The sequence below is a fragment of the Mustela nivalis genome (assembly GCF_964662115.1).
Source record: "Mustela nivalis genome assembly, chromosome: 11".
Taxonomy (NCBI): Eukaryota; Metazoa; Chordata; class Mammalia; order Carnivora; family Mustelidae; genus Mustela; species Mustela nivalis.
The window spans coordinates 41,855,358-41,878,039 of NC_139030.1; the positions used below are offsets into that span (position 1 = coordinate 41,855,358).

General features: G+C 36.5%; 1 protein-coding gene across 1 annotated transcript; it reads left to right on the forward strand.

Annotated features, from left to right (window-relative positions):
• The first annotated feature begins 530 nt into the window (after positions 1-530).
• On the forward strand, positions 531-19,002 carry LOC309843730 (cytochrome c, testis-specific). The gene is made up of 3 exons (XM_082689426.1): positions 531-665; positions 5,794-5,968; positions 18,727-19,002. The coding sequence occupies exons 2-3, from the start codon at positions 5,800-5,802 to the stop codon at positions 18,873-18,875; spliced, it is 318 nt and encodes a 105-aa protein (XP_082545552.1). The 5' UTR covers positions 531-665; positions 5,794-5,799; the 3' UTR covers positions 18,876-19,002.
• The last annotated feature ends 3,680 nt before the right edge of the window (positions 19,003-22,682 follow it).

The following is a 22,682-nucleotide window of genomic DNA, read 5'->3' on the forward strand; positions in this document are numbered from 1 at the left end:
TGAATCTCAGGACCCTGGGATCATGGACCTGAGCTGAATGCAGAGGCCTAACCCACTGAGCCACCCAGGTGCCCCAATGTATTTAAATCTTGTCCCAACTGAATTGTAACTCAGAAAATTGGAGCTGCAGTTCAGTGTTTGTCCAAGTTGCTTGGCACAGTGCCTTACCCATCCTATTTATTTTATTATTTTGTTGACATGACATGATTCCTAAAATCACATGCTAATGGACCATTCATAAAACGTTGAGTTCCTGCTTCAAGCAAGAAATGGGACACGCGGTCAATATGCATAGATAATTTAGCTCTTTGGTTAGGCAAAAGCTAAACAAATAAAAGATGCTCCTGGGACTGCTGTGTTCAAAGTCACTTAGTCACGTTTCCATTCAGCCTGCAACTGCCCAGCAAGTCCGTCTTCAAACTCCTGCGAGAATTGCCAACTTGCGGGATCTGGGAGCCAATCAGCGGTGCGGATGGAGCCTGGCCTGCTATTGGCTGGCGTCCACCGGAAGCACATGCTGGGCTGGGCTTCCAGTGCAGGTGTTTGAGGCGTTGCTCTGGGATCGCCAACACCAAACTTGCAGCTCAGTCTCTGGCCTGGCAGAGGCCCGAGTGACTTCTTAAGGGTTCTCTGGGGAGGTGGTGGGCGGAGCCGCTGACCCTCTGGTAGGTATGGGATTGGCTGGGAAGTAGTGATCTAAGCATTGATTATGGGCCAGAACTGTTTGGGCTGGGCTTTACTCAGAAAGGAGAATCTAACAGGCTCCTTTTAGCCCTAGCCTATTGGGGGTCTACGGTCCCTAAGTGCGGCATAAAACAATTTCTGGTGAGGGGCCTGCCTGCGGCTTTTATGATTTCTGTGTGGAACTGATTTCGGGGCAGAGCCTTCTGCCCACGGTGGGCAGAAATCAGCCTCCAAGTGGGAGTGGTGGACTGCGAGACTGGCAGTTTGGAAAGCTGGATTCTTACTCCAGTTTAGGGATTCAGGCACAGCAGATTCGAAGAGGGAAAGGCCGTGGACATCTGTGTTTGGGTGGTGGGGAGATGGAGGGGGTTCATAGACATTTACCCACAGTCACATCGTTCTGATGCATTCCACTTCCCGTACTTCTTCCGCTGCAACAGCAGAATCCCACTTTATCTTTTAGTCTGTGTAGTATTCATCCTCCAGTTACTCCAGTGAGTTCTTCCTCCCATTTTTATTGCTTCCAGTTATGTGGGTTTTGTAAATCTTGAAAGCTTTATTGGTGCCTTGATTGTTCTTACCACATCCCTCTTTTTTACGGGCAAAATTGGAGGTGGCAGTGGTACATACCAACACTGAAGAGCATTTTACTTACTTCTCTTTAAGCATGTGCAGTGTGTCAAACATTCTGTTCAACCCAAGGTTACTTAAGTTTGTTCCTAAAAGGGAATTGTTAAAATTAAGAGATTGAAAATTGTTCTTCCTCTTACTTTTCACCATCTCTCTCCACTTCTCATCAGCTTGTGACTTTAAGCCGCTTAACTTGTGTGCCTCATTTCCCTCAGCTGTAAAGACAGAGATATTAACGGTATCTATCTCACATGGCTGGTCTGAGGAATAAATGCATTACTAATATATAAAGTGCTTAACTATGTCTGGCCCACAGAAGCATGCGTAAGTGTTCGCTACTCTTATCCTGTTTATCATTAGAATTACTCCATTCTTGGAAGAGTGATCATTCTCATACCAGGTGTCATATCTTTGCCTAGTTCAGTGAGAAATAGGCAAAAATCTTTTTTTTTTTTTAAAGATTTATTTATTTGACAGACAGAGATCACAAGTAGGCAGAGAGAAAGGCAGAGAGAGAGAAGAGGAGGAAGCAGGCTCCCTACGGAGCAGAGAGCCCAATGTGGGGCTCAATCCCAGGACCCTGGGATCATGACCTGAGCTGAAGGCAGAGGCTTTAACCCACTGAGCCACCCAGGTGCCCCGGCAAAAATCTTTTTTAAGAAAATTTTTATTTATTGGGATAAAACTAGCATGTAACATTATACAAATTTTAGGTGTACAACATTACATTTCTTCTTTTTTCATGAAACAATACCTTTATTATGTACTATTCTCATCTTTTTTTTCTTCTATTATTTTTTTTTTTCTAGAGGTACAGGCCTGTGATTCATCAGTCTTACATACTACCCAGTGCTCATTGCATCACATGCCCTCCCTAATGTTCATCACCCAGTTACCCCATCCCTCTAATGCCCTCCTCCAGCAACCCTCATTTGTTTCCTATGATTAAGAGTCCCTTATGGTTTGTAACCCTCTCTGGTTTCATCTTATTTTTTTCCTCTCTTCCCCTATGATCCTCTGTTTTGTTTCTTAAATTCCACATATCAGTGAGATCATATGATAATTGTCTTCCTCTGACTTATTTCGCTCAGCATAATAGTCTCTGGTTCCATCCATGTCATTGCAAATGGCAATATTTTATTTTTTGATGGCTGAGTAGCATTCCATTATATATCTCTATATATCTCACATTTTCTTTATCCATTTATCTATTGATGGACATCTGGACTTTTCTCATAGTTTGGCTATTGTGGACATTGCTGCTATAAACATTGGGGTGCATGTGCCCCTTCAGATCATTTGTATCTTTGGGGTAAATACTCTGTAGTGTACTTTCTGGGTTGTAGGGTAGCTCTATTTTTAACTTTATTAGGAATCTCCATACTGTTTTCCAGAGTGGCTGTGCCAGCTTGCATTCCCACCAGCAGTGTAAGATGGTTCCCCTTTGTCTATAACCTCACCAACATTTGTTGCTTCCTGACTTATTAATTTTACCCATTCTGACTGGTGTGAGGTGGTATATCATTGTGGTTTTGATTTATATTTCCCTGATGCCAAGTGATGTTGAACATTTTTCCATATGTCTGTTCATATGTCTTCTTTGGAGAAAGGTCTCTTCATGTCTTCTGACCATTTCTTGATTGGATTATTTGTTCTTTGGGTGTTGAGTTTGATAAGTTCTTTATAGATTTGGGATACTAGCCCTTTATCTGATATGTTATTTGCAAATATCTTCTCCCATTCTGTAGGTTGTCTTTTGGTTTTGTTGACTTTGCAAAAGCTTTTTATCTTGTTGAAGTCCCAATAGTTCCTTTTGCCTTTGTTTCACTTCCCTTTGGAGACATGTCTAGCTAGAAGTTGTTGTGGCTAAGGTTGAAGAGGTTTATATTTCTTCTTAATAACGAAATATTATTAGAGTGCCATATGATTATAGGATAAAATTGACTCGCTTGCTATCCTTCCTAGTCTTCCTGCCCCCCTCCCTTGCTATCACTGCTGAATTTACTGGTTTTAGTGCACTTTGCAGATGGTCATATGTACTTAATAACTGTAATTAAAGATGGCAGCAGTCAGTGTCTTCACATGGTAAATATTGGTAGTTTGAACAATGACAATGGACATTTTCTAATTGTCCAGAAATTGTCTAATTTCTAAGAGAATTGTATGTGAAATTTATTTGAGGAAAGAGGATTTTTTTTCTTTTAAACAAATGTCTGGTTTCTTGAATTATCTGTAACATTTAATAGGTATAAGAATTAATCTGATTTTTTTGCTTTATATAAAAATTGGAAATGATTCTTTAGCAGTACTTAGATGACATTTTCTATTTGTATAGTATGGAATTTATGATTATTGTGAATGCATTTTGCTAAAGTCCAAAAATTTGTATTTGTGACTAAAGTTTCTTAATGGCCCCTGTTCAAAGGTTCAGTGAATTCTGTATCTATACGTGAACTGACAGAATTCATTTAAGTAGAAATTGAATGCAGTGTTTTGAGTGAAGTTTGGAATTTAAAAGTAAGCGTCTTCTGGATAAATGAGTTTTTTTACTCTGCTTTTTATCAGACCTGAAACATTGATTAATAGCTTAGTTGTTAGTCTGCCCAGAGAAAATTTCTGTCTTCCCTTTAAGTGGATTATTGACACTATTTTGGGTTTTCACATAAATTCAAAGAAATTAGGGAGATACCAGAGCCCCTTAGTAGCTCAGTCAGTTAGGTGTGTCTGCCTTCAGCTCAGGTCATGATCCCATGGGCCTGGGATTGAGCCCTGCTTTGGGCTCCCTGCTCAGTGGGGAGTCTGCTTCTCCCTTTCTCTATCCCTTTTCCCATGGCTCATACTTGGGTGCTCGATCTCTCAATTAAAAAAATAAATAAAATCTTTTAAAAAAGAGAAGAAATTAGAGAGATACTAATATTGCAGGTTACTGTATAGGAAGTACTGACCTGAGTAATAGTAACTCAGTACTGACCTGAGTAATAGCTAACTTCAGTTAAGACACATTGTATTTTTCAATATTACCAGAATAAACCAAACATTTTTTTATTTCTCAGTAGAGTTATAAAGGCAAAAATGTGCTTCAAACTGTACTGTCAGGGAATTAGGTTATTTTCATGATTTCCCTAATAGTAATACAATCTCATATTGAAATCCATCCCAACACCTACTGTCCATGATCTAATTTTTCAAATAAAAAGAGCAGGGGATGCCTGGGCAGCTCAGTCAGTTAAGTGTCTGCCTTCTTTTGGCTCGGGTCATGATCCAGGGGTGCTGGGATTGAGTCCCGCATTGCACTCCTTGCTTGGTAGGGAGCTTGCTTCTCCTTCTGCCTCTGCCTGTCACTCCCCCTGCTCTTGCACACGGTCTGTTTGTCTCTCTCTCTTACAAATAAAGAAATAAAATCTTAAAAAAAAAAAAAGAGCAGGTAAACAAAACTTAAGTACTATATTTGTTGGCATTTCAAACTACATTTTTTTTTTAAGATTTTATTTATTTATTTGAGAGAGAGACAGTGAGAGAGAGCGTGAGAGGTGAGAAGGTCAGAGGGAGAAGCAGACTCCCCATGGAGTCCCGGGACTCCGGGACCGTGACCTGAGCCGAAGGCAGTTGCCTAACCAACTGAGCCACCCAGGCGCCCTCAAACTACATTTTTAAAAAACGTTGAAATTATTTTAGTTTTTACATAATTTTAGACGAAGGAGACACTTAGTTATGCAACAAAATTTTTGGTATATTAACTAAAATATCTTTGTACAAATTTTATTTTATATATCACTGTATCATAAAATCTTCCCTGCTTAGCACTGTATTTTCCACTACATTAGTGTTAAACACGTATTACTGCTGACTGAACTCAATAATGGTATTCAATTGCTTTGAGATACTGCTTAATCTAATCTGCTAGATGTGTTTATAGATGAGAGCATAAAGTAAATGAGAAATTACGTGTTACATATAACCTGCTGTGGCCTCATTCTTTTTTTTGATATTTAATTTTATAGGCTATTATTGCAGGCATATGAGAACTTACAAAAACATCAAATTTAAGTGCCTTTTGCATTTTGTTCTATTCTTATTATTAAACAAGGGGATACCAAATTAGACTTCGAAACCTTGCATTGTTTTTTGCACATGTGCTTTCTGTAAGTGGGAAGAAAAAAGTGGAATATAATTGACCTCGATGAATTACTATAGTTGTTTGAAGGCTGAAGTAAAATTAGGCTTATACCATAAGTTTCTGAAGTATCTATAAATCAAAATTTAAATTAAATCTGATAAATGAGATGATTAAGTCTTTATAAAATTGGATGCTATAATCTGCTTGTGTTTTTGAGCACTCAGGCTTTAAAAGGATGCATACTTTAACTACGTTTTTGTTTAATATCATTAGTATTCATTTCAAAGTGTTGGCATTTTTTTTTCCAGCTTTGCAAATCTGAGATTTTTTTTTTTGGACTGTGGTTTAATGTTTTGTTACAGAACAAAATGGGAGATGCTGAAGCAGGCAAGAAGATCTTTATTCAAAAATGTGCTCAGTGCCACACAGTGGAAAAAGGTGGAAAACACAAGGTTGGTCCAAATCTCTGGGGTCTTTTTGGACGAAAAACAGGACAAGCACCAGGATTTTCTTATTCAGATGCTAACAAAAACAAAGGTAAAACCAGGGCAGTTGTGGGAGAGAACCGGAAACTTTGTAGCAAAGAAAGAAAAGCACCTGATTTGATATTACAGTAATTTCCTAGTTTATAGCATAAAAAATGAAATCTTTATGTTGATATTACTGAAATATTGATTTATATTATAAGATCTATATTTAGATAACTGGTCTTTTTTTGATCAGAGGAATTAGCAATTCTCTGTGGTGTAAGTTTTTATTTATATGAGGAATTTCTATTTTATGCAGCACATTTCTGTAGAAAAAGCATGAGCTAAATTAAGAAGATCAAATAACATTTTAATGGCATAATGGTAGTTTTCTATTTGTAATAGTGATTCTTAGCAGAGTGGAGGGATATTATATAGTTTGAAAAATTATATTCAATGACTTTTTTGATGGAGGAAAGTAGGTAGTTAAAATGAGAAGGCATTTTGGGTGTGAAATTGAAAATGGCTGGGAAAAACTATAATATCTTTGCAGAGAATTTTATTATTCCTGGATATACACATCCATCCATCCATCCATACTTGCATAGCATCTACTTCAAAAAATAGGGTGCAACTCCAAATAGATTGCAACTCTATTTTGAACTGTTCTTGGAGACCTAGCATTTCTAACTGGCCCAAATTTTGGATCATTCCAATCCTACTATTTGGAAAAGTTTTTATTTTATTTTATTTTTGTTCCTTTTTATTCTTTTTATTGAAGTGAAATTCACACATTAGCCATTTTGAAGTGTACAAAGAAGTACATTTTGTGTAGTTACAGTATAAATCAACACCTGTCTGTAGTTTAAAAATTTGCTGTGAAGTGTGTAAACCTGGTGATTCACAGACCTGTACCCCTGGGGATAAAAATATATGTTTATAAAAAATAAAAAATTAATAAAATATTAAAAAAAAATTTTTTTTCGTTGCTTGAAAAGAACCCCTGTGCACATCTAATAAACATTTCCCATTTCCTTCTACCCTTAACCTCTTGCAAACTCTGATCTGCTTCTTTTCTTTATGGATTTGCCTATTCTGCATATTTCATAAAAAGGAATCATAAAATATGACCTTTTGTGTTTGGCTTCTTTCAATTAGCATGTTTTCAAGGTTCATTGAAGTTGTATCTTCTATCAGTACTTCATTCCTTTTTATGGCTAATCATATTCAATTGAATGTATATATCACAATTTGTTTACACATTTATCAATTGGTAAACATTTGGATTATTTCCACCTTTCATCTATTGTGAATAACGTTGCTATGAATATTTGTGAATAAGCATTTGCTTGAGTCCTTGTTTTCAGTTCTTTTCGATATATATAGATATGTATATCTATATATATGTTGGGGGTCATTTGTTAAATCTATGTTTAACTTCTTGAGGAAAGCCAGTTGTTTTCCACAGTAGCTATACCATTTTACATTATCATCAGTGATGCAAGATTCCTATTTCTCTGTATCCTCTCCCATGGTTTGTTATTTTCTTTTTCTTTTTAAAATTGCCATCTTAGTAAGTGTGAAGTGGCATCTCATGATTTTTTTTTGTATTTCATTAATGAACGATGCTGTTAAACATATTTTAGTATGCTTTGTTAAAAAGAAAACTGCAGGGCCAAAATAGTGTCACCTGTACTAGGCCCACAACATTAAACCAGGGCTTGATACCTAACTTAAATGTAGTTTCAGTTCTTCCCAGGAATGTAATCTTAACTGATTAGTCTGGAATTTCCTGGTTGGTGCTGGAATCCACCTAGTAAGATCTTTTTGTCCCCCAAAAGGAGGTGAATTTGTCTGAAATAAATCTTTCTTGTTGTTTATGACTTCCTTGTTCTATCTTTAAAAACCTTTCTCTTTCTGTAGCCGTTGGAATTCTTTTCTATATGCTGCCTGATTCATGAATCATTGAATAAAGTCAATTTGGTCCTTAAATTCACTCAGTTGAAATTTTTTTGTTCAACAAATTGTTGGCCATTTGTAGATTTGGAAAAATGTGTATTTGTATCCTCTGCCTATTTTTTTATTTGACTTGTTTGTCTTTTTTATTGTTGAGTTTAAGAGTTCTTTATGTATTCTGGATGTTAATCTCTCATCAAATATGTGATTTTCAAATATTTTCTCTTCTTTTGTAGTTTGTCTTCATTTGTTTGATAATGTCCTTTGATTCACAGTTTTTAATTTGTATAAAGTCAATTTATCTATATTTTTATTGATTTTTGGAGAGAGGCATCAAATCTAAGAATCCATTACCAAATCTGAGATCATAAAGATTTGCCCTTATGTTTTCTTCAAATAGTTTTATAGTTTTGGTTTTTAGATTTAGGTTTTTGATGCATTTGTACTTAATTTTCTATAGAGAGTGAGGGAATAGACCTACTTCATTCTTTTGCATGTGGTTATCCATCACTTCTCAGACTTTTGGTTAAGATCAAGTGCATGCGGTTATCCAATTACCACACCCCATTTCTTGAAAAGACATTCTTTCCTAGTTGAATGGTCTTGATACCCTTGTTGAAATTCAATTGGCCATATATGTTAGGGTTTGCTTCTGGACATTCAATTCTATTCTATTTGTCTATATATCTAGCCTTATAACAACAACACAGTTTTTATTACTGTAGTTTTGTGGTAAGTTTTAAAATTAGAAAGTGTGAGCCCTCTAGCTATGTTTTTTCTTTTTCAGTATTGTTTTGGCTATTCAGGGCCCTTTGCAGTTCTATGAATTCGAGGCTAACCTTTCCCATTTCTGCAAAAGAGCCTTTGGAATTTTGATAGAGATTGCATTGAATCTGTGGATTTTTTTAAGGAGTATTGCCATTTTAGCAACGTTAACGTTCTAATCTATGAATATGGGATGCTTGTCCATTTATTTAAGTCTCCTTTCATTTCTTTCAGAAATGTTTTATAATTTTCAATGTACAAGTCTTTTACTTCCTTGGTTAAATTTTGCCAAAGTATTTTCTTCTTTTAAATTTCTTTTATAAATAGAACTGTTTTTTAAATTTCTTTTTCAAATAGTTCATTGCTTCTATACAGTACACAACAGATTTTTGTATGTTGATCTTATTCCCTGAAGCTTTGCTGAATTAATTTATTAGTTATGGTAGATTTTTTGTGGATCCTTCAGGATTTTCTATATGTAGAATCATATAATCTGTGATAGAGGTAGTTTATGTCTTTCTTCCCAGTTTGGATGGCTTTTATTACTTTTGATTTTCCCAATTGCTCTGGCTAAGACTTCTAGTGGAATTCTGAGTAGAACTGGTGAAAATGAGCCTCTCTGTCTTGCTTCTGATCTTAGGGGAAAGTTTTCAGCTTTTCACCTGGGGTATGGTATTAGCTGGGGGTTTCCAAAAAATCCCTGTTTCCTTGTTAAGCAACTTATCTTTTATTCTTAGTTTATTGAGTGTTTATATCACAAAAGGGTATTGGAATTTGTCAAATTTTTTCCTGCATCTTTTGAAATAATCATGTATTCTTTTTCCTATTGCTCTATTAATGTATTATGTTGATTGTTTTTCTTATGTTGAACCATCCTTGCATTCCTAGGCTAAATCCCATTTGGTCAGAGTATGTAATTCTTTAATGTGAATTGGATTTAGTTTGCTAGTATTTTGTTGAGGAATTTTGCATTTATAGTGATAAGAGATATTGGTTTGTAATTTCTTGTGGTGTCTTTGTCCAGTGTTAGTGTTTGGAGAAGTTTAAAATATAGATTATTGCTGCTGTAAGTTCTCTTCATACATGATTTGAATTTGGTATTTTAAAATTTCTTAATGGGTTTTATAGTGCTGTGTAGTATTTATTTAATTGAGCTTTGTGGACTATATTGGAGGAGAAGGGTTTAATGAAGGGAGTTGACATTTTGCGCATAATTATTATTATTATTATTATTATTTTGGTGGAAATGTAATAGCTTGTATTTTGTCAGAGGAGGGATTTTACTTATTTTTTTTTTATCAACGCTATTATTTTTATTTGTTTTTATTTTTATTTATTTATTATTTTATTTATTTATTTATTTTTGGTCCCATATATTTTTTTTTTAATTTTTTATTTTTTATAAACATATATTTTTATCCCCAGGGGTACAGGTCTGTGAATCACCAGGTTTACACACTTCACAGCACTCACCAAAGCACATACCCTCCCCAATGTCCATAATCCCACCCCCTTCTCCCAAACCCCCTCCCCCCAGCAATCCTCAGTTTGTTTTGTGAGATTAAGAGTCACTTATGGTTTGTCTCCCTCCCAATCCCATCTTGTTTCATTTATCCTTCTCCTACCCACTTAAGCCTCCATGTTGCATCACCACTTCCTCATATCAGGGAGATCATATGATAGTTGTCTTTCTCTGCTTGACTTATTTCGCTAAGCATGATACGCTCTAGTTCCATCCATGTTGTTGCATTACTTATTCTAACCTGTGTTAATATTTCTAGCAAGATGGTGTTTTGGGTTTGTCTCAGTCTATCTATAGTGATGTTATTGACTAGAAATGCCTGGGGACACTCACCTGGGCCTATATTACTTATAGTAAACCCTTACAGATACTTCCCCAACCAAAGTCAATGTTGTGGTTGGATCAGACCTTGTGGTTCTCATTATGATTGAAAGACGCACCCTACTATCAACCATCAGGGAACTTTGAAAAGAAAAACTTATTACTCACAAGTCCTGGAGGTTACATGACATGCCTGGGACCACATAGTGAGGTTGAAAGGAAAAGAGAGAGAGAGTGAGAAGGAGCTAGTGAGGAGGCCTGGTGTTTTGCTTTTATTGGAGTAAAAGGTAGGGTTTCACAGGTACATTCTTCAATGGTGAATTTAAAACACAAGAGTGGGAATTGAAGCATGTGAAGGGAAAAACAGGCAGTCCTCAAATGTAGTTATCTAGGTCTATAAGAGCCTTCTTAAAAAAAGAGGGGGGGATGTTCATGGTGGGGAAACTTGGCTCTATTTACTCATGTAACTGGCAGTGTGTTTATTCAGACTGGATGTGTTTGAAGTAGATGCCTTGGCAAACAAACAAACAAACAAACAAAAAAACACTTAATGCCAGGCATTTATATTATAGTTGAAAAAGCTAATTATCAGGTCTTATTCTACATATAGGTGAGGTATAGTGAAATTTTTGTTATCTAGAATATTGGGGAAAGGGACCTATTTATATCAAATGGTTTAGTTAAAACAAAATTAGCACATGTAGGATTTTCCACAGCTTTTTATGTGAAAAGAAAATGTTTTTCATCTTTCTGAAATGTTGAGAGCAATACAGTTTATTAGGATGGAGAGCTGGGGAAGTTGTTGGTCCCTAGACTTTTCTTGGGTTTCAAAGCAAACAAGGATGGAGTGGCGGGGGGGGGGTAATATATGGTAAGAATTTGAGGACTATATTAATTTCTTAGGGCTCCTGTAACAAAATATTATAAATCAAGTGGCTTAAAACAACAAAAGTTTATTGTTTCACAGTTCTAGAGGCTAGAAGTGCAAAATCAAGGTGTTGGCAGGACCATGCTCTCTCTGAAACCTGTAGGGCAATCCTTCTTTGTTTCTAACTAGTTTCTGGTAGTTTGCCAATCATCTTGGTGTTTTGGGCCTTCAGCTGCATAACTCCATTTTCTGGCCTTTCATGATCATGTGTGTCTCTGTCTTCACATGGCTGTCTTATAAAGATACCAATCATATTAAATTGGGAGCCCATCTTACTACAGTATGACTTCATTTCAACTTAACTAATCACATCTGCAATGATCCTCTTTCTAAATAAAGCCACATTCTGAGGTGCTAGAGGTTAAGACTACAATGTATCCTTATTCAGGGAACATCCATAATAAAGGATCGTATATACATATAAAAATACATATATAATTGGTAAAATACTTAAAATAGAATAAAATCTAATTTTTGGTCAAGGGTTCTTCAGAATCTTTAAATATCAATGTAATTATTATTAACACAGTATCATTGTGTTTAGTATGTGCAAAAATGTGATTAATAGGGGTGCCTGGGTAGCTCAGTGGATCAAGTCTCTGCCTTCGGTTCAGGTCATGATCTCGGGGTCCTGGGATTGAGCCCACATCGGGCTCTCTGCTCAGCAGGGAGCATGCTTCCTCCTCTCTGCCTGCCTCTCTGCCTTCTTGTGATCTCTCTCTCTCTGTCAAATAAATAAATAAAATCTTTTTTAAAAATGTGGTTAATAGGTATTCTATAATAAAGAATTTGTCTGGTCTTTGTCCTAGGTTCCTAAAAGGGAATCTCTAAAACCTTAGAATTTCCCAAGTGATAGGAGTGTCTCTTTTATTTAAGTTTGGGCCCTTGGACCACAACCTGAGTTTATGCTAATGAGATGGCTTATGGTAAGCTCCTAGATAGTTTAAGGATGGGAGTGGCCAAGCTTGAAAGACCATCTGTGTGATTAGAGAGTTGGAGCTTTGGGCTAGTTATCAGTCCAACCTCCAGGGTTAGGGAATAGGAGCTGGGGATTCAGTTTATCACATGGCTAATGATTCAATAGGCATCTAATGTAAGGAAACCCAAATAAAAACTTTTGACACTTTAATTGGAAGCTCTATTTGAGCTTCCTGGTTGGTGAGCACATCAATGACTAGAAGAGTAATGAGTCTGGATTCCCTGGGGACAGGACCCAGAAGCTCCGTGTTTGGGACTTTCCCAGACTTCATCATATGGATCTCTTTATCTCCCTGTCCTAAACTGTATCATTTATATTAAAAATGTAACTAAGTATAGTGTTTTTCTTAGTTCTGTATTTTTCTAGCAAATTATCAACCAGGGGGTCTGGGGAACCTTTGAATTTATAACCAGTTGATTAGAATTTGGGATGGCCTGGGACTCCAGACTAGTAGCTGGTGTCTAAAGTGAGGACAGAATTGTGGGGACTATGGAGTCTGTTCAAATTCAGGCAGTTAGGGTCAGATTTCACTTGCATTTATTGCAATAAGATTTCTAGTTGACAGAATATTGAATAAATCAGCCTGAAACTTGGATTTATTATTTCAATTTGTATGGTTCTTTAGTTTTTAAAGTAATATTTTTCTATAGTGTTATTTTATTATTTTGTTATCATATTACAAGAGCAGTCAACTTTTATTGTTTATAGACTGGTTATAAAGTAATATTTATTTCTCTAAATCCCAGTATTTTGAGGGTTTTATTGCTTGTTAGCACTGACTAGAAATAATATTAAAACTGATTACAGGGGCGCCTGGGTGGCTCAGTGGGTTAAGCCTCTGCCTTCGGCTCAGGTAATGATCTCAGGGTCCTGGGATCGAGCCCCGCATCAGGCTCTCTGCTCCTCGGGGAGCCTGCTTCCCCCCCCCCCCACCCGCTCTGCCTGCTTCTCTGCCTACTTGTGATCTTTATCTCTCTGTCAAATAAATAAATAAAATCTTAAAAAAAAAAAAACCAACAAACTGATTACAGGACAGCTGGGTGGCTCAGTCAGTTAAGCATCTGCCTTCAGCTCAGGTCATGATCCAAGAGTCCTGTGATGGAGTCCCACATCAGACTCCCTGCTCAGCAGGCTGTCTGCTTCTCCTTCTACTTCTTCTCCCCTGCTTGTGATCACTTTCTCTCTCAAATAAATAAAATCTTTAAAAAAAAAAAGGATTACAAATATATCTTTTATTGTAGATTGTTCTCAAAGATTAAAAGCTGAATAGAAGGCTTATCTTTAGCCATATTTAAGAATTAGTAATAAAACTTCTCTAAGATTGTTTAAATACTATTGGTGACTGATTTGGGGGATATAATATTACTATTTTTTCTACTGGTGACATAATAAGTAGCAGAATCTAATTGAATCCCTATATTACACCACTCATAAAAATTAACTTGAAATGGATTAGAGACTTAAGTATATTAAATACAAGACTTGAAACTGTGAAACTTCTAGGAGAAAACATAGGGAAAAAGCTCCTTGACATTACTCTTTGTAAAGATCTTCTGGATATTGACACCAAAAGCACAAGCAACAAGAACAGTCATTAAGTGGGACTACATCAAACTAAAAAGCTACTCCACAGCAAAATAAATAGTCAACAAATGAGAAAGCAGCCTATAGAATGGAAGAGAATATTTGTGAATTATGTATCTGATAAAGGGTTGATGTTCAAAATATATAAAGAATGGATACAATGCAATAGAGAAAAGATGAACCAATTAAAAAGTCGGCAATGGAACTGAATATTTTCCCAAAGAGAACATATAATTTGACCACAGGTACATGAAGAGGTGTTCAGCATCACTAATTGTCAGAGAAATGCAAATCAAAACCACAGTGAGATATCACCTCATGCCTGTTAGAATTGCTTTCATCAGAAAGACAAGAAATAACAAGTGTTGGCAAAGATGTGGAGAAAAGGAAACACTTGTGAACTGGTGGTGAAAATGTAAATTGGGGCAGCCACTATGGAAAACAGTGTGGAGATTTATTAAAAATTAAAAATAGCTATCCTATGATCCAGTAATGTCATCTCTGGGTATGTATTCAGAGGAAATAAAAATAGAATCTGGGAGAGATATATGTATCCCAAGTTCACTGATGCACTATTTTTAATAGCCAAGCTATGGAAACTAGCTAAGTGTTTGTCAATAGATGAATGGAGAAAGATGTGATAAATATATAAAAAGGAATATTCAGCAATGAGAAAGAAGGAAATCCAGCCATTTGCAAAACTTGGATGAACCTTGAAGGTATTATGCTGAGTGAAATAATACTGAGAAAAAAAATACTGTATAATATCATTTATATGTGGAATTTTAAAAGGCCAAACTCAGGAAGTCTTAGGAAGATGGGAGGATCCTGAGCTCACCTCATCCATATGGACACTGAGATAATATACTATGTGACTAACTCTGAAAATGACAGAAGACTGGCAGAACAGACCTCCCATGACTAATCATAGAAAGAGGGCCACATCAAAAAGGTTGTGAAAGAAGGGGTGAAAACATGATTGAGAACCAAACCCCCCATCACACAATAGGAGGAACATCACAAGAAGCAAGAGGATCAGAATCTATACCAGGCAACCCTGGCACAAGAGACTCAAACTGGAAGACAAATCCCCACAACACCTGGATTTGAAAATAAATGGGGCTTAGCTTTACAAGCCTCAACTTCAACAAAGATATAAAATATAAAAGAATCAATCAGAAGTGAAGAATTTAATAATTGAAATAAATACACTAAAGGAAATCAAGAGCATATTAGAGGAGGCAGAGGAACTAACAGTTATCTGGAAGACAGAATAATGGAAAGCCATGAAGCTGAACAGCAAAAAGATGAAAGAAAAACAAAAAATGAGAATAGGTAAAGGGATCTCTGTGACATCATCAAACCTAATAACATTTGCTTTGTAGGGATTCCAGAAAGAGGAGAGAGAAAGGGGGCAGAAAACTTATTTGAAGAGATAATAGCTGAAAACCTCCCTAATCTGGGGAAGGAAACATTCAGATCCAGGAAGCACATAAGACCCTAACAAGATGAACCCAAGAAGGTCCACACCCATACACATAATAATTGAAATGGCAAAAAGTACTGATAAAGAGATTTTTTTTAAAAGCAGCAAGAAAAAAAGAAAAGTTATGTATATGGGAAACACCATAAGGTTATTAGCTGTTTTCTTAGGAGAAATTTTGCAGACCAGAACTGTATTCAATGTATACAATGTGCTGAAAGGAAAAAACCTACAACCAAGAATATTCTGCCCAGAAAAGTTATCATTTAGAAGGAGAGATAGAATTTCCCAAACAAAAACCAGCTTTATAAAAAAAATCAAAGGAAATTCTTTAACTGGAAAGAAAAGGCCATAACTAAAAGTAAGAAAATTATGAAAGGAAAAAATTTCACAGTTAAAAGGAAAGAGTTATTTTATTTAATTTTATTTTTTTCAGTGTTCCAAAATTCATTGTTTACACACCACACCCAGTGCTCCATGCAATACATGCCCTCCATAATACCCACCACCAGGCTCACCCACCCCCACCCCCTGACTCCTCTCTCCTCCAAAACCCTCACTTTGTTTCTCGGAGTCCACAGTCTCTTATGGTTTGTCTCCCCCTCCGATTTCCCCCAACTCACTTCTCATTCCTTCTCCCAATGTTCTCCATCTTATTACTTATGTTCCACAAGTAAGTGAAACTATATGATAATTGACTCCCTCTGCTTGGCTTATTTCACTCAGCATAATCTCTTCCAGTCCCATCCACGTTGATACAAATTTGGGTGTTTGCCTTTCTGATGGAGACATAATACTCCATTGTATCTATGGACCATATCTTCTTTATTTATTTGTCTGTTGAAGGGCATCTTGGTTCTTTCCACAGTTTGGTGACTGTGGTCATTTCTGCTATGAACATTGGAGTACAGATGGCCCTTCTTTTCACTACATCTGTATCTTTGGGGTAAATACCCAGTAGTGCCATTGCAGGGTCATAGGGAAGCTCTATTTTTAATTTCTTAAGGAATCTCCATACTGTTTTCCACAGTGGCTGCCCCAACTTACATCCCCACCAATAGTGTAAGAGGGTTCCCCTTTCTCCACATCCTCCCCAGCACTTGTTGTTTACTGTCTTGTTAATTTTGGCTGTTCTAACTGGTGTAAGGTGGTATCTCAATATGGTTTTGATTTGAATCTTCCTGATGGCTAATGATGATGAACATTTTTTCATGTGTTTGTTAGCCATTTGTATGTCTTCTTTGGACAAGTGTCTGTTCATGTCTTCTGCCCATTTTTTGACATGATTATCTGTTTTGCGTGTGTTGAGTTTGAGGAGCTCTTTATAGATCTTGGATATCAGCCCTTTGTCTGTCATTTGCAGATATCTTCTCCCATTCTGTGGGTTGCCTCTTTGTTTTGTTGGCTGTTTCCTTTGCTGTGCAGAAGCTTTTATCTTGATATGGTCCCAAAAGTTCATTTTCGCTTTTGTTTCCTTTGCCTTACAGTTAATGCAGTAGGTTAATCAATTTTAAGTCTGGTATGGAGGTTAAAATTCAAAAGTAGTAAAATCAGTTGCATCTACATCTAACCAAGGGATACACAAAATAAAAAGATAAAATATGACATTGTATACATAAAACATGGAGTGGGGAGTAAAAGTTTAGTGCTTTTAGAGTGTTTAACCTTAAGGAACCATCAACTTTATATAGATTGCTATGCATATAAGCTGTTATGTATGAATTTAAAGGTAACCACAAATCAAAAACCTATAATAGCTATACAAAATAATAAAGAGAAAGGAATCTGAGTGCAACACTAAAGAAAGCCATCTTAATATTAGGGATGAGAGCAAGAGAAGGAAGGAATAGAAGAGACTTACAAAAACAATCAGAAAACAGTTAACAAAATGGCCATAAGTAATTACCTATCAGTAATTACTTTAAATATAAATGGACTAAATGCTCCATTTAAAAGGCACCCACAGCCATCAGGATGGCCTAGCGGTCTAAAAGGCACCCACAATAGGGTGACTGAATGAATAAAAAAAATCAAGACCTATTTATATGTTGCCTACAGGAGACTCACTTCAGATGCAAGGGCATACACAACCTGAAAGTGGAGGGTGGAAAAAGATACTCCATGCAAATGAAAATCAAAAGGTAGAATGCTTCTTTTAAAGGGACATGTCTGTGTTTATTCTTTAATTCTGGCTCCCCTGACCCTCCATACTGTCAAATTGAATTTAGGGAGACTTTCACAGTCAGCTCATATACACTATACTCTTTTGGGGCCAGAGGACTATGATTTGCTCCTTGCAATTTATCACCTACTTTGGAGAACTCTTCTTTTGAGATCATTAGTGACAGGTGTCCTCTTACTGTGGTCCAGGTTTTATGTTTTTGGTAGTTTTATGATTATATGAAGTTTGAAGTAATAGGTGCTCTCTCAATATTTGATCAAAGGTGGAGTTAGCATTTGTTTCTCTTTGTCCATATTCTTTTTTTTTTTTAATTGACTTGCAAAATCTGTAATAGTTTATTTTTCACTGTTACTTACAAACATCCAGCTCAATTGTAACTCATTCCAAATTTGTTCATTTCTTAAATAAACTAGATAAAATCTTGGTTCCAGATTAAAAAATCATTCATTCATTTTAATTATTAATTTTTTCATTTATTTATTTTCAGCATAACAGTATCATTATTTTTTCACCACACCCAGTCCATATTCTTTTTGACTGGTTTTAGAAAGGAAAAAAGGAAGAGACAACCTTTCCCTCATTGTAAAACTGGTTTCCTGAAATCATAGCTTTTTGACAGAGATTTGGACAGAGGCAACATGCAATTATTGGAAGAAAAAACATGAAAATACGAGTTAGTCACAGATTCTTGACTTTAAGTCATCTTTTCTCTTAGGGCAAATTATTCTCCTCTGTTTGGATCATTTACTCATCTGAAAAATGAGGGGTTGGATTAATTTCCAAGATCTATTCTAGAAGGAACTCTGTGATTGTAGGAGGATGGGGTACTGTTTAGGTCCAACATGTCTAGGTTGGCAGTTTATTGGTGTACTTTGTGTCATGCTGAACAGCATGTGGATATTAGATTTATATAGGGAACTGGAAGAGTAGAGCACCAAAGACTAATTTTGGAATTCTCTTATAGGTCAAAAATTGTAAGTATTTCCAATAATGAGAGTCTTCCTTTTGAATCCAAGAGTAATCTTTTGTTCACATATATAGGTCACATTAGAAAGTAAGCCTTACAAATATAACTACACAAACTTAAAACTTATTTTCACCTTTATAGGTGTTATCTGGGGAGAGGAAACTCTGATGGAATATTTGGAGAACCCAAAGAAATATATCCCTGGAACTAAAATGGTCTTTGCTGGTCTTAAAAAGAAGAGTGAGAGAGAAGATCTTATTCAGTATTTGAAACAGGCAACATCTTCATGAAATGCTTTTGCAACTTAAAAAAGTATTAGTTATAAGCCAAAATTTTCCAATTTTAAATATTGCATGTTTAAAGAAGTCATTTTAATTTTCTTGATCAGCCTGTAGTAAATTTAACATTTAAAAATAAAAGTTGAAATTTTTTATTTTGTGTAATCTACTGATCAATGCCTTTCTGAGTTTGAATTGACTTTTGTCTGCTCACTAGGGATGTGAATAAGGTCAGCATTGAGGAAGAGAGGGAAGAAAACTGAAATCTTTAGTGCTTCAGTAATCCCTACATGCACAAAATATTTTCTAAACCTAGCAACTGCTATTTATGATGGAAATAATTTCTATGTATTTATTTCTTTGTAATCTATATGTAAATATAGCAGACATTAGCTTTAGTTTTCATTAAACTATATTTATGTTTGTCTTTTATTATAACTTTATTATATTTGTAGTATTAACTTTATTACAAGTAACTTTTTAAAAAAGGTCAGGAAAGTGATGTCAAATAATTGATCTTACCTTAGGAATATGATTGGAATGAAAAGCAAATAGTTGACCATGAGTGACATGAAATAAAACCTAGAGAGAAGGAGAAAAGCATGTTCTATGTTAATAAGAATTTATGTCCCATAAGATATAATATTTTTGCATTAATCTTTTTATGGTGCCTTTCTAATCCTGGGTAATATAAGGTTGGACTACATGGAGGGATACCATGTACCCTGTAAAAGGGGGAGAAGAAAAAAAAAAACCTTTACCATTGATGTGGAAAGACCTCCCACCTCAGAGAACTATGAGACATGGCAAAGCAGGACCATTGCAGGGCCTGTGGGAAAGGGAATAGTGGCTCTGTGTGGTGTGAGGTGGCCCCTGAAATGACTCCACAGTCCTACAAGCACTCCATTACCCAAATGTATGGCCCAGTGCAAGGAAGAGAAGGTATTTCCTTACCAAGGAGGTGGGTAATGGACTAGTCAGAGGTCATTATGGGTGAGAATATGATGTCTATTATTTAACTGGCAATTCACAATATGCCCTGATAATGTAGATTTTACCTTCTCACTGAGACTTGTGCTAGAACCAACATTTGGATCTTCTTCCCCTTCCTGGTGACTTTAAACCATGTCATGGGGATAATATGTTACTTAACTTATTAGCAAACATTACTACTGGGAAGTAACCCGGACCAAAAATCCCAAAGTGAGGGGTACATGGTTGAAAAAGCTGTGATTTCCAGAAGATTCTATTATGTCAACGAAGTACTTTGACTCAATTTTAATGCTTCTGGCAAGTGGAAGCTCAGTGCCACTACTGAATAGAAGAGCATGTCCCTGGGGACCAAATTGAGATGAAGCTGAGCTTGCTACTCTCCTAGGAGAAATTCTTTGATGAAAGCAGAGACATCTGTAGGGACTCCAAGAGTGTAGTAGGGATATTACCAGTATCAGCTGAGTTGGGTTGACAAGGATATAGAATTTGGTGACATAGCTCATATTTTAATTTACACTGGACAGAGAACTCTGTAAAAAAGAAGTTGAACTTAATTCATCTTTGTAATTATAGTTCAGATTTACACAACTCTGACAGATGGACTTGGTGACTTTGACAAAAGGCCACATTGCAGGGAGGAGCAAGAAGGAAGGCTTTAGGTTTGGAGTTTAAATACTTTTTGACACAAGAGAAGCAGAAAGAAGATAGTGTGAGGAGAGCAGGGATGGTAGAGGGCAGTTGGGTGGAAATAGAGAAGCATTAAGTAGATTTCTTCCATTTAAAAATCAAACTGATAAGATGTTGAATGTTGCTTTACATTTATGTTTAACTTAGTAACAGCAAAATAGATACCTCTTTGCTGGTAGTTAAAAAAAAGTTTGGAGAACATTTTGCAAATAAACGCAGTAATTAAGATTCTGTACTATGATAGGCTTTATTATTGAATGAATATATGTGATCTCTGAGAGGCTTAAATCCATCTTAGGGTTAAATTACATGAAGGGACTTCTGGGCACTGTGTAATTTACCTTGTGTCAACTGTGTTTGCCAGACTTCTCTTCTCCATCTGGTTCCTGGTTAGGACTCGTCACATGAGAAATCTGCCTGAGGTTTAGAGAGCAGTGGAGTTAGGCAAAGGCCTTAACATTTGTAAGGTCAGTGCGGGACCGCAGGTGCAAATCAGACTTGTCACTAATCTGTTGATAGGATCTTTCATGTGGTGGGGCAGCAGCTGGGCCCTCAGCTTCTCCAACTTAACAGGATCTCTCTTAGTTTGACTCTTGGGCTAACCACATAATAAAGGTTTGGAATGAGAAACAGACAAAATGGTACCAGTTTGTTCTCACAGGTTTGTCCTTACTCTGCTTACTTTGCTCCCAGCTCTCCTTCCTTCCTGTCTGCCCTGCGGTAACTTTAGACCCATCACCAAATGCACAGCCAACAGCATTCCATAGGCTTTACTAGAACTCCTTTGTGGTCTTAGCGACTTTGATCCTTTAGGTGCTTGCTTCTGGACCTGTGTTTCTCAGCTTCTCCCCAGATTGTGTAAGGTCTCCTTTGGTAACTCCCTTATTCACATCTCTCACAGAGAGATGTGCATCCCTGGTCGAACCCTAACTGAAACAGGGACTGTGTCTTTGTAACACACCTCCTTACAATAACAGCAGTCTCCAAGGGATTACTCTCTAGGTACTCTCCAACCTAAATTTGGGGTACTTTAACAGAGCAAAGGAAAAAATAGTGAACTTTACAACCATCTAAGGTTGTCAGATTACTGAAGTCTGTTGTCTCCTAAACTTGAATTAAAGATTCAATAGAAAAATGGTTCACATTAATCAGAGGACAGATTGTTATGTTTATGAAATCTGGAAGAAGTAGTATCTTTGTTTTATAGGAACATTAACAGGAACCGGGAAACTTTGGTAGAAAGGAATTGGTATGCTGATTGCATATCAATAAAAATATATTTGAAAAGTATTACAGACAGTGGGATGATTATATAAGACTTACCGCTTTTACCATAGGCAATTTGAAAATATATCGTGATAGGGATCTGGAGGAATTAAGTGTTGTGTCATTTAATTAAAGTAAAAATGTGAGATCAGTTAACTTGGCAATTACTTGTGTGTTTCAAAAGGAACAGAGGGAACTCTTCAGAAAGCAGGGAACATTGTCAGTTGATGTGTTCTTAAACTTTTTAAAAGATCTTATTTATTTATTTGACAGACAGAGATCACAAGTAGGCAGAGAGGCAAGCAGAGGAGGGGCTGGAAGCAGGCTCCCTGCTGAGCAGAGAGCCTGATGTAGGGCATGATCCCAGGCAGCACTCGATCCCAGGACCCTGAGATCATGACCTTAGCTGAAGGCAGATGCTTAACCCACTGAGCCACCCAGGTGCCTCTTAAATTTTTATACTAGTGAGTGAAGTGCTTTCCAGATGAAAACCTCTAGTCAGTGGTTCTTGTGGAAAACAACATACTATTTAGTTTTCAAGAAGAGTAATTTTTAAAATTGAACCCTTGTGTCCCACAGGAAGTTGTGTATAATACAGCATGATTTGAGAGTATTTGCTTATTCTCACTCATCATCACATTCTTCTAAAATATTAACATGGGGAAGAATTAAGAATCAAATTTTCTTCTCTATATTTTTCACTCAATGATTATCATCAACTTGTGAGTTCAAAATCACAATTTCATGCAATTCTTTAGCCTGAATTCCTCATTCTCCACAAAGTGGAGACTCATTTAAGCACAGTATATTATGGTAGTAGAGGCAGGTGGGAGTGGGGCACCACCATGGGGGTGGGGTGTTGCATGAGGGCAC